Source organism: Phaethon aethereus (assembly GCF_964289735.1).
Source record: "Phaethon aethereus genome assembly, chromosome: 10".
In the NCBI taxonomy this organism is placed as follows: domain Eukaryota; kingdom Metazoa; phylum Chordata; class Aves; order Phaethontiformes; family Phaethontidae; genus Phaethon; species Phaethon aethereus.
In genome coordinates this window covers 13,640,894-13,653,957 of record NC_138586.1, presented here as the reverse complement: position 1 = coordinate 13,653,957, position 13,064 = coordinate 13,640,894, and the positions used below count along the sequence as shown (strand labels likewise).

Genomic DNA, 13,064 nt, shown 5'->3' with positions numbered 1-13,064 from the left:
CTCACTGGGCAAGGAAAAGCACAGTCCTGCTGTAGCACCCAGCCAGCCTTCTCTGCATCGGTCCCAAGGGAAATGGTAGAGCAGGGTCTTCCCAAGCAGATGTTCCCTGCCATTGCAGGAGTGCACACTGCACCCCAAACACCTTGAAAGCCTGGCTGGTGTCTGCAAGGCTTCAAGGAAGCCCACAGCTCAGGAGGCTTTACACAGACCCCGTCAGAGATCCTACATCCAATGGTTTCCCTCACAAATGGGGAAGAGCAGAAAAAGGCAAGCATGGATTTGACAAAGGTGAAGCACACCACCACCACAACACAGGTATTGCCCTGTGTTCCAAGGTGGGAGTTCTACAATTCACCCTGTGCAACTGTAGTTGTGAAAACTCACTGTATTTAGATTCTCACCATGCAGCTTGGGTTGTTACCACCTGGCTGGAGAAACTTGGCAGCAGCTGAGGAAGTCCTACAGACCAAACCTCACAGGGACAGTTCAACAGGTAAATTAGATCCAGCCACAAGTATGTTGCATGCAGTAGAATATATATAAAGATCATCCAGGCATGTTTTCCAGAGTCTAGGGTGTCTCGCACCCTGTATGCAAACATAAAAGCCACCTGCACAAAGGGGTTCCTTCTTCTGCAGGTGTGTACTGATGCACAAGCCCCGCCATGACCATGTCTGGGAAGCATCACCATGGCTCCTGGGCAAACCATAACCATCGTTTAGGTGAAAGAATCTCATTTGTGTGTTCAGCAGTCAGCTAGGGGAAGGGGGTTAAGAAGTCTTGTGCAATTTCTTAAGGATGCCAAAAATAAAATCTCTTGATGTGCAATAGGGACCTTGGTTCTGATCCACTGCAGGGAAACAATGAGCAGCAATAAACGTGCTGAAACGTTGCTGTGTCTGGTGTTTTACCTCTTCAGCTGAGCACTTGCCCACAGCTACAACTCTGTTCCCACCTCCCTGACCCTAACACACTCAAGGTTAGGCAGGCCAGGACCAAACAGTCCCGGACCAAACAGTCCCTCCATCCAGACACCATCAGACCCCTCCAGCAGCTCACTCCAGCACAGGCAAAGGAGAACAGAGATCAGCTTCCAGGCATACATCCCAGTGGGTTTTACAGAAGTGGAGGGTGGCCCCATAGCACCTGCAAAGTCCTGACCAGTAACAAAGGCCTGTCCAGTGATGGTCCACATCAGTATGACTTCTCTGCACCAGCAGCTTCTTTAGGAGAACGGCATGAAGGTTGGGCAGAAGGGGCAGCCATTTACCTGCCCAGCTGCAGCATGCATATCTGTTAAGCTGCATCCCCTCCCCATGAACAAACCACTGACCTCTTATAGGAGCCAGATGAGCAAGAAAATCACCTATTCAAAAATAGGGCTTTTATTTTTATATAAAAAAGAGTAAATAAAAATGGAGTTTTTCCCGCTCAGGTTCTGAGAGCCACCTGCTGCTGGCCCCACTGCCTGTGTGTATCTCTAGCATTGGAGGGGAGAAAAATCAGATGGTAAAGACAAAAGCAATGCACAAGGCTTAAGAAACATTACAGAATCTCTGCAGGGATGAAGCTCAGAACAAAGCAGCTAAAATCCTGGCTCAGCAGTACCCCTGTGACCCAGACCTCCCACCCCCAGTGAGCCACCCAGATAAGGAAATTAGGACAAGTCTTTCTGAAACCGCTCAAGACCCACACCCAGTGCCCCTTGCAGAGCTGCCTCTGGCCAAGTGTCTCCTCATGAGGACTCCAGTCCCAATAGCACAAAGCGTACTGGCCATCCACCTTCTGGTTACTTCACTTTTGCTCCAAAGCAGCATCCCCACTTCCAGCCTTCAGAGCATATTAGATATCAAAACCAGGGAAGGCAACAAAGTGCTGCAGTCCCTTTCCAACAACTGAGTAGAGAAGAGCGAAGAGCCAGCAAGAGGTACACACTGTCAAGGTCACTGGGGCACTGGGTCTGGGGATCACCTGACAACTAACAAGCAGGTCCCCACACTGTAAAGCAAAAAAGCAGGAATTTAAAGTTGTAATTGTTTTATGATAAAGTTAAAAAGTACTGAAGAATATCTGGGTGGACTATTGATCTCATCTAGCTGTGGGTCACACCAAGCATACAGCCAGATTAAAACAAACCGGAACCCTTCAATAACCAATTTGGCTGTACCCATTCAGATGGGCCATGACAAAGCCAGTCCTCCAGACAATCAACACGTTCTGAGACTGTCAGGTAACAGCTTCAACCTTGGAAGAAAAGGAAGAGAGAGGCAGGACAGAAGAAGAGAGAAATGTTATTCCTCTCTCTCAAGGTAAAAACAGAGACACGATGTAAGAGCCAGAAGCTAGAACTTCCCTGAAGATACCACTTCTGTTGGCATCACGGTGTTCAGCTTTAGAGAGCAATCCAGTGCAGGGGCAGTCAGGCACCCCGCTCCTCTGGCAACCCTTAAAACAGGATGAGGAGGGGTACCTAAGCAGGGCATATCCTGTGCAAACACACCCGCTCACTCATGTACACAGCAGAAAAGGAACTTGGAACTTGCTGGCTTCTCTGCCACACAGTCAATCCACTTTTTTTTTCCCCAAGGTCTCAAGACTCCTTCCCAACAAGGTCGCCTGCTTTGGACAGATCCAGTCGCTTATTCTGAGCTCTCTTCTACCTCCTTTTGTTTCTTCTTCTTCTTCTTCTTGGTGCTGATCTCACTGGTCTGTGAAGAGGTTAGAGAGGTCAGGAAGGAATCAAAAAGGAATCCCCCACTGCTCATTTCAGGAGGAACAGCCCCACTCCAGACACAGTGCAGGCTCCCCATGGCCACAATCCTCCCTCACCACTGTACAAGCACTGAAGCACACTGACTGAATGTCATCACAATACCAGGCACCATCCTCGCACTGAGGCCCATTACAGGGTACCAGAGCACAGAGGTGGCCTGGCAGGAACATGTACCCACCAATTACCCCAGGACAGATTGTGGCTCACCCCATCCCTGCCCCACTGCAGACCCACCCCACAAGCCTCACCTGCACAATCTTCCACCACCCTCAACCAGTTCAGTTTACAAATGCACTTGCATAGACATCTTCCTCTGTCTATTGGGAGCCTGGCACTCCAGCGACAGGATGATGATGTCTTTATGCTGTCTCTCCCCAATACCTCCAGGAATCTCTCCCATGCTGGGACAGTACCATGGCAGCACCCAGTTACATACCACATCTATTTGCTCCTCCCCACTCTCAGCTGCCTCTTTGGCTTTCTTCTCTTTCTTCTTCTTTTTCTTTTCCTTTTTGCTCAGCTCCTCTGGTGGCAGAGTGGCAGGGGATGGTGGGGTCACAGCCTCCTCACTTTCACTCTCTGACTCTCGCTTCCTCTGTTAGGGGAACACATTGTCAGACACGCCATCTTCCAAATGAGCTCAAGTGATGGGAAAACTGCTTGCAAGCCCATTGCAACTATTTTGCCTGATTCAATCAAAGTTCGCAGTTAACAATGCTTTCAGCAGGAGGTTGAGCTACAAACTGCCAGTGGTCGTCTCCAAGCATATACTGTCTAGGATTTGCTTCTGCCAGAATTGCACCCCATATTTCTCAGTGTTTCCTGTACCCCAAATGCTCCAGAGTTTGAAACACTGCTACACCTTTCCAAGTGCACGCACAAGCCCTGACTTAGATCCTTAGATCACAGCACAAGTCCTGACTTAGGGAACTTTAGATGCAACTCTTGCGTGGACATTTCTGCAACTGTCTGTAGACTCCAGAAAGGTTCTCTGGCACAACAAACATCCACTGTGGCCGTACAACATTTCCTTGGATGCTTCAGCTTGTACACCACATGTCAGAGCTCCTCATTCTCATACTGTGCCACAGGACTCACACCCAAAGTACAACATCCCAGAGAAAAACACCCAGGGGCAAGGCCTTAAACAGGGGCCTTATGGGCCATGCAACCACAACACATGTTGGGGCACTAGGCTCCCAGAATACAAAACACCTTCCCCTGTAAAACAGCCAGCCAAAGCAGCACACAATCCAGTGCCCGATATCAACTGCCTAAAGGAACAGGCGTGTATCCACTCTACATCAGGGCCCAAGCAAACTTAGAGCCAGAGAGTACTAACAATACTCACTTTTGGAGCCCTCTCCAGCTCTGAAACAGCTCGGGGAATGGCAGCTGCCTCTTTCTTGGAAGCATCCCTGAAAGAGAAGATCCCCACGCTGAGCAGGAAAGCCACTGCCTCATGCTACTCTGTACAAGTACAAAGCCCTGACCTCCTTGCAAGGGCTCCATAACCTGCACCAGGCACTAGGTGGGGAGGCTGGTGTGGGGGAAGACCTGCAGCCTGCACCAGGGCCAGCTGGGCTGGGCAACAGCAAGGCCTCCCCCATTTAATTTAGCAGACTGACTCCCTCTAAAACCACAAGCACAGGCTAGAAAGGGATAACCATCTGCTCAGGGCATTTTCCTCCAGTGCTGCCCACTAGCAGCACGTTGCCTAGGACTGCAAGAAATGTCACTGCACCCTACGGGTCCAGACGGATGACAGCCTTCAGCCCAGCCTAACATGCTCCAAGCACAACCAGCAGCGCCTAGCCCTCGCTGCACAGGGCTCCCCTCTGCCCGCCATGCAGGAGCCACACAGCCTGTACCCACCTGTAATCCACATACTCCTTCTTCCAGGAATCTGGTGTGCTCTCATTGGGCTTTCCATGCTTGTCCAGCAGACCCTTCTGGATCATCATCTTCTTTTGACTGGCCTGAGAGCAACATGCAACAAGTCAGACTGCAGCTCCAGGAAGGAGAAATCCTCCTTGGGGCTTTAGCTACTTGGCCTAAGAGGAGGTAATCCAGGAACAAGCCAAGCCAACAACTACAGCATTATTGATTTAACACTTCTCCAAGGACCTTCTAACAAATCACACGAAACATCCCCTGCACAGCAGCCTACAAATCTCAGGCAGGAGGCATCTTCATCAAGGCCTAATTTTTTTGGGAAGTTAACAGCAGCAGACTAAGATGACTCTGCACATCATGGAGCTCAGATCTTTTGACTGGGTTTCTCCAGCTTAATGACTTGCTCCATTTCAGCTGAACCACTCCAGCTCCAAATGCAAGGCTTTTCTAAGACTCCAAGATGCTTGAACTGGCTCACATTACCTCATATTTGCTGCAAGACAGATGTGCATGCATCCCACAGCTTTCTACATTTCACCTGAATGACAGGAATGGAGTAAGCCACAGCAACTTGACACCAAGTTTTCAGTCCGAGCTGCATCACTCACCACAGTGATCACATCACCTCATTCACCAGTCTGGCTGCAGTAAAGCTTGCACTGCTGACATGCTGATTTCCATGACTACCACATGCTTGAGACAGTAGCGGAACCCAACAGTTGCTACTGCTCCTGCCCTTCAGGCACAATTTAGTGTCTCACCAGATAGTTCACATTTTGGCATTGTTGCAGTTGCACCAGAACAAAAAGCAGCTCCTTGCCCATCCCCTCCAGAGCCATCAGTATGGGGTGATAGATGGAAGGTCATCTTTGCGCAGAGCGCTAATGCCATCCGCTTCACATCATTTGGCTCTTTACCAGAGGAGGGATGGTGCTGTACAGACCTGAGCCCACGCCTGAGCACCAGCAGCAGCCCCCGCTGGGCCTCAGGTAGAGCTGCTCAGGCTCCACTGGGAGGGAAAACCTTGCTCCCACCGACACGGCTGGCATGGCCCCAGCACTGGGAAGGTGCCACCATCAGGGCTCTAGAGCACAACAGAATTACACCATGACCCTAGAGAAGACACAGGCACAGCTCTGCCTGAAAAGCCTGGAGTCCCACATCCTGACAGCTGGGCTCCCACTGCCACCTTGGGACTGACCACACCCCAACACTGCTCACCTTGGGACCGAGACCCCATTTGCGGGGATATGTGTCTCTCTCCATGATCACTCTCTTGATCTTTGCCACAATGCCATGGTCACAAGTAGAAATGACTGCTGTGGTCATCAACGCAATGGCTGCAGAAGCAAGGCAGAGAGGTCATTAACTCTTTAACAGCAGAACTATGACAGCAACACAGGAACCTGCTGTGTTCACCCTGTTCTTCCTCTGTCAGCACAAAGAGGAGCAACAGCCCCCACTAGTGCCATTTCACCCCAAAACATCACTGAAGGTTAAGTTCTGGACTAATACTTCAGAGAGCTGCCCTGCTCAAGGGCAGCAAGTGTGTCAGTCAAGCATTAACCACACCATAAAGCACAGGCCTCTCAGGCTTACACCAGACAACCAGTTCTGGATCAGTGAACACAGTAAGACCAACCATTTCCCAGAGCAGCACCAACTACTGGATGGGGAAAAGCTCTGTGACCAGCTGCTGGAGCAATTCCAGGCAACTCAAGGAACCACACCACTATAGAAAGGAACAGTGCTGCTCCTTTATCAGCTCCCAAAACTTTGAGAGCCAAACTAGAGGAAACTAGTCTTATCAGTAAATTAGATTTTTCTTGCCAGGTCCCCAAGACTGCCAGAGTGCAGGCAGTAAAAACACAACAGGGTGGAAGAGGTTGGCTATGTTACACCTCCAAGGCCCCTCAGTCCCACGGGTCTGGACTGAGCACAAGGGTGTACGGCACTGAGCATCGTGACAGACCATCTGTACAGTATGTCAGCACTGTCCACCTAAATAGCTTTTCTGAAGACCCTGGCTAGAACAAAGCACCCTTTCAAGTTACTTGAGCTGGTAGTTGCTCAAGTCCTTTTACACTGATCTGCTTAGAAAGTGTGATGTGCCAGGTAGCAGTACGTGATCAGACATCATCCCTCATCTCAGTGGGGATGGAGCCCCCAAAAGAGGGGCTCCAACCCTGCCAGAACCACATCGCTCCTGCAGGCAGCCAGCCACACACCACAGCAGCCCCCAGTAGGACACTGGGAGACTGGAGGGTCTCTGGAGGCTGCACAGCACCCAAACCCTAGAACAGGAATTGGGGTGCTGCAGGAGGGCAGCACCACTGCACTCAGAGAATGGATAAACTTTGTCATCACCTCACACACAAAGCACACCTGAGCATCACACAGCTGAAACCAGGCTGAGGAACTCTTCACACTGTGCCAAGGACTGATGCAGCCACTGTTTCCTAACATGCTACCCAAGACCAGCTGCCTTGGGCCATACTAACCCACAGTCCCAATCAGGAAAAACTACTGAAACCAGCTGTGCACAGGGACTCATTTGTTGTGCATTCACTGGAACGCAGTCTATTATTTCTGCAGTTAGCTGGGCACAAGAAGAACAAGGTGTTTCATACCTAGGCAGATAGCTTCTCCTTTTGTGGTGATGACAACAATCTCCTGATTAAGCTCAATACCATCTTCGTACCTCAGGACACCAGGCAGCATGATCTTGGCTCCATAGCAAATCGCATTAACCTGAAAATGTAGGGAACAGGAAGGCTTATAAGCTATTAGAGAATAAAAACAACGTAAGAAGTGCCTCTAATATTTTAGCTTCCCATTGCCATTACTGTCCCTGTAATAACATCCCTATGTACCTATTTCTTATTGTCCACTATCTAAAACTTCGAGGCTTTGGAAAAAGCAAACAAAGCAAAGCACCTGTCACACCAAACAACATGTGAGGCAGATCTCTTATAACCATCAGCATCCTCCTGAAGTGAGGAGAGCAGCTTCTCTGCCACTCAATTCTTGGCACTCATATCTTACTGCTCATCTGTCAGTGGCCCATACTAGGTGCTACACAGCTCACAATCAGGACACCATATGGATCCCGATTCCTCCAGTCATTATGTTAGCTGTACAAGTTAGGAGGACACTTTGCAGTCTCTGGCTGTCAACTGGCACTATCTGAGGAACTTACCGCACTGTCTTTCATGACTAGTCGCTTGTGTGAAGTCAGCAGTTTCTCCAACGGCAGGATAACTCTTCGCAGGTAGCTGTCATCCTTGTTGTTGTCGTACTGCCACTGTGCATCCAGTACATCGTGCATAGTCACCATGTTGTCCTGCAAAGAAACAATGCCTCTAAACTCTCCTACTAGCTTCCAACTTGGAACACACAGAAGAAAACAGCTAAGGTCCAACAGCAAACAGTGTGCTGAAAGGGCATGAAAAACAGATGCCCAACTCAGAAGCATCAAAAAACCACCCTAAAACAGGCAAGGACACATTCCATCAACAGCTTGAGGTCAGCCTGACTTCTGCTACCATAGCCTTCAACCTTCCTAATCTCAGACAGCACTTGGACCTAGCGTATGAGGTCTGTCCACATGAAACTTTGAAATATGACCAAACTTAAACAAATACCTGGGACCTCTAGACAGAGATTAGCGAGTACAAGTCTAAACTAACCAGCTCTTTAGTGACAGGGAATAAATTCTTGAAGCAGCTGTAATTAAGAAATGACTGGCAGTGATTACAGCTGTGGCAAAAGCACAGATAGGTGGGGAAGCACTTACACTTCAATACTGCTTTTCAAGTAAAGAACTTAGTTCTGGAGTTTGAACTGGCAGCAGCATCCAGCTATGACCAGACTGAAAAGACTGTACAAGTGTGCAAGATCCCACACGACTGCATCTCCCAGGCTCATTTCAATGAAGCAAGTTCCCTGCAGTGTGCCCTGACACCAAGTGGTCACAGATTGCTAAGCAGACAGCTCACATGCCTGAACTCATGGCATGCACATGGTTTGTAGGCTGAGAAACACAGGTGGCATAAAACAACCTTTCAGTCACCATGGTGCACTTCCCAGTCACTCACTGTCCCAAAGCTTAATTACCAGAACAGGGGCAACACCCTGAACTGAACTCAACACTTTGGTTACAGACCATCTATAGCAAAAGCTCCCATGTTTTCAGGGCTATTCACAAAGCTCCTCCTGGCCAGCATACACCTATACCTTCTCCTAACACTGTAAAACTAATGCAGTTCCAAGGAACACTTGCAATTCTGACGTTTTCAAATTTGCTGTTTACAGTTAGAGGTACCACTCTACCTTCTCTCCCAGGATGCCCGAGCGCACTCTGCGAAGCTCTTGCATCTGGCCCCCCACACCAAGCAGCAAACCAAGGTGAACACAGAGTGTTCGGATATATGTGCCCGCTTCACAGCTCACCCAGAAGATACCTGAAATGCAGGACAGGACAGAAGAGTATTTAAATACCTATCTAGAAATGAACCACACCTAGAAGATCTCTCCAAGACAAGCTGTATGCCCAACCCTTCACAAAGCCATCAGCCTAGGGTGATAGATGAAGGTCATCTTTGCACCGAGTGCTAATGCCATCTAATTGACATCATTTGGCTCTTCAATGAAGGATGCAGCAGTACATAAAACAGATGGGATTTGCTTCTCAGCACAAAGTAATGCATGAAGCAGTTACTGCTTTATGGTGCTGAAGATTTATGTCTTAAGACATCTGCCAAGAATATGAAGCTGCCCATTTCAGAGGAAAATTTATCAGCTGTCAGCTTAAGAAGGAAGCAGGAAAGCCCTTTTTTACCTAATCTTCTCTCAGGATCATACTCCACCAACTTGCTCTCATAGATGGTTCTGACTCTTAGTTGTCGTTTGACAGCAGCAATGAGGGGTGGTCGCTGAAACAGCGCGCCTGTCAGAGTTTCTATTGCCTGAGGGTAGAAGCAGAAGAAGTAACAGCTTACACCTATGCCCTAACATAGGAACACCCTGGGGTCTCCAGCAGCTGTGACCACTTCCATGAGTGAGAAACCACAAGGTTCATCGTTTGGTGATGTCATGTGCAATAAAGCCAGTCTGAACCAGTGATGTGGTCAAAATGCTACCCCAGCTGCCAGTGAGCACAGCTGGGCTTTTTCATCAGGTGGCAGTATGTGATCAGACATCATCCCTCGTCTCAGTGGGGATGGAGCCCCCCAAAAGAGGGGCTCCAACCCTGCCAGCACCACATCACTCCTGCAGGCAGCCACCACACACCACAGCAGCCCCCAGTAGGACACTGGGAGACCAGAGGGTCTCTGGAGGCTGCACAGCACCCAGACCCTAGAACAGGAATCGGGGTGCTGCAGGAGGGCAGCACCACTGCACTCAGAGAATGGATAAACTTCATCATCACCTCACACACAGAGCACACCTGAGCTCCGCTCCTACCCTCTCATCTCCCACCAATGCTGAACACTTTGCATGTAAAGTGCCAGCATGGCTAAGCGCATGCTGAGACTTACCCTGGCAAGCTGAGCCTCACTTTCAATTGCATTGTGCAGCCGAACAATTCCCACATACTCTTTGCCTGAAAGAACGACAAGAGCAGTCAGGAGTGGCCACTTGCATTTAATGTTGACCTTGAGGTCCACACTGCTTCACAGCCACACATCCACAGAGCCCTGAAATTTTCACAACCACCTCTCCTAGGAAGTGCACACAGTTTATTATGGAGCTGGTTATTCTTCCAACAAAATAAATGTAAGCTACATTTATTTTTTCACCAAGTTTTATTTCACTGGACTGGTAGAGGCTAAGGCTGTAAGTTCAGTTAGTAGATGAAACCAGTCTGTCAGAAGTGTTTTCACCAACTTGAAACAGCACAAGTCCCAGAGAAGCAGAAAAAAAAAAAAAAAACACCACTTGTGACAGCGTGTATCTCACTCCCTCACTGGCTTGGTGCGAGAAGGATAAGCAACCCTTAAGCTCAAGGCACTAAACACCAAGGGTAGCCCTTTCAAAGACTGGAAATCTCCATTTTGTCTCCAAAAGAACTCCACCACCTCCCTAGTCACTTAAGACTGTAAATGGTCCTGGGCAATTAACATACCTGCGCTCTGCTGAGATTTGACCAGTCGTGTTGCCCTCTCAATGCACACAATGAGGCACCCAGTCACCTTAGGATCCAGAGTGCCACTGTGTCCAGTCTTCTCTACTCGAAGGATGCGTCGGATCCATGCAACCACCTCATGGGAAGATGGATTGGAAGGTTTGTCGAGGTTAATAAAGCCAGACCTATAACACAAGATGACAGAAAGTAGGAGCTAAGCATCAGAGCAAACACAGCAAGAGCACAAAAACTTTGGAAACATTTATTCTGGCTGCAAGGAAATGTATTTTTATACAGCCAAATAAGTGATGAGCCTCACAGCTGCTCTCAGTGAGCACACATCAAGATGCTCTGCACAGAGCAGGTGATATATTCCATGGTCAAAGAACTCCGTTTTCCCCAGACTGCTCATCACTACTCTGCACTTAAACGAAACCAAATGCTACAAAGTCCAAGCAGTCTCAAAGTCTGTCAGGCCACAGGACTTTCTGTAAGACCCCAGAGAATTCCTGAAGTGTTTGCATGTCCATCCACAGAACAAAGCAAACTTTACACGAAGCGACCAGCGGGTCCTCTTTGGACATTTAGTGGTTAGTAGCAAGGTACTGAGTCAAGCAGAAAGGTACAAAGGGAATCCAGAACAGAAACTGTTTTGAAGATGCTAACTGTGAAAGAAAAATAAACCACTCTGGACCTTATTGCACTCACCGAACATAGTCGGAAATCTCTCTCTTCAGGGGATTAGCACCAGAAGAAAGAGGTGTGTAGTGTGCTGTCATCACATTTAACTTGTCGAAGTTCTACAAAATCCAAGCAAAAGTTACAAGTGTTCTTGAGCTCACCTTGGTTTCAGCACTGTTTTGCCCCAATACATCTCCCCAGTTACATGACACCTGATTTGTGCATCTAAGTTGAAATAACCTCTTCCAAAATGAAAATGACCCAACAATGAAACCACAATGCTTTACAAAAAGAAACAGAAGTTCTGCAACAAAAGAGATGGGAAGCAGCAGAATCAACATTGACAATGCAAGATAAATCCAGTGTGCCCCAGAAACTCAGCACAAGCAACTCGGAAGTCTACACAGACCACAGGCCACTGTCAGACCAAACAGCTGAAGAAATCTGGCAGGGTCTCTACAGAAGACGATAAGCTTAGAAAGCAGGCATGCAAATGATACTGCTGGACAAACTTTATAACATGATCTCTGCATGCAGACGGTTTGTCTCTGCTTCGAGTGTCACGCATGCTGTTTCTTAGCAGTAGGGTTACACAGAGAAGGAGCTGTGCATCTCCACGGGCCTGCACCGAGAAACAAAAGCAGGCACAGGGGTGTGCCACGAGGTGGTCTATAACCCACCCTACCTTCAGCAGCAAGGGCCACTGAGACGTGTCCAGCTGGGCGACCCGGGACTCGGGCTTGATGAAAAATTCCTCCGTGTGCTGAATGTCCTGAGGGTGGAGAAGTTACCCGAGATCAGAGAAAGGAAACCCGCAGGCGCACGCTCCCGCTCGCCGCCGCCACGCGGCCCCGCTGCCCGCCACGAGGCCTCGGTCCTTGCAGCGGCCACGCTCCCTCCGCTGGCGGCGGGGGGATGCCCGTTTGCGCACGCCGCGAGGCACCGTCACTCCCATCCCCACCGCCAAACCCAGCGAACCGTCCCACCGCGCCGCCACGGATCGGGCTAGGCAGAGCCCCAGGAACCCCGGGCAGCCCTCTCGCTGGGCCAGCGGCACCGCACTCACCGCCACATCCTCGTCCGGCAGCACCCGCTTCTCCTTCTTCCGACGCTTCTTCACGCCAGAACCTGCGGGAGCGACACGCTGAGCGTCCCCGCCGAGGCCCTGCCGGCCCAACCGCTCCGGGAGCGGGACAGGCTCGGGAGGGAGCTCGCAGCCCCGAATCCCTCCGGGCCCGGCCCGCCGCCGACCCTCCCCCACGTGGCGGCATGGTGGCCCCCAGCCCCGCTGGACACCTCCCCGCCGGGGCTCCGCGAGTCCCCTCCCGCCTATGCACACTGCGCCCAGCGGGGTGAGGCGCCACCCCGGCGGTCCCGCCGCTGCGCACCGTCCCCGTCCGCCATGGCCGTGCCGCGTGGTGCTACCACCGCCACCGTGCAGGGAACCGGAAGGGCCGCCCCTTCCCGACAAGCCCCACACCAGCACGTGACCGCTCCCCGCCCAGAGCGGCGCGGGCCGATGTCGCCCCCTGGCACCGTCCGCGCTAACCGAGCGTCCCGCCGCTCGCTCCGGGACCCACCCACGGA

General features: G+C 50.3%; 1 protein-coding gene across 1 annotated transcript; it reads right to left on the bottom strand.

Moving 5' to 3' along the window:
• Positions 1-2,359: 2,359 nt before the first annotated feature.
• Positions 2,360-12,881, bottom strand: DKC1 (dyskerin pseudouridine synthase 1; the record flags this gene model as incomplete). Its single annotated transcript, XM_082004334.1, has 15 exons — positions 2,360-2,708; positions 3,210-3,368; positions 4,125-4,191; positions 4,649-4,752; positions 5,891-6,009; positions 7,300-7,420; positions 7,869-8,012; positions 9,002-9,132; positions 9,510-9,636; positions 10,210-10,274; positions 10,797-10,981; positions 11,505-11,596; positions 12,163-12,249; positions 12,544-12,605; positions 12,866-12,881. 15 exons carry the CDS (start codon positions 12,879-12,881, stop codon positions 2,640-2,642), a joined length of 1,548 nt encoding a protein of 515 aa, XP_081860460.1. The 3' UTR covers positions 2,360-2,639.
• Positions 12,882-13,064: the final 183 nt, after the last annotated feature.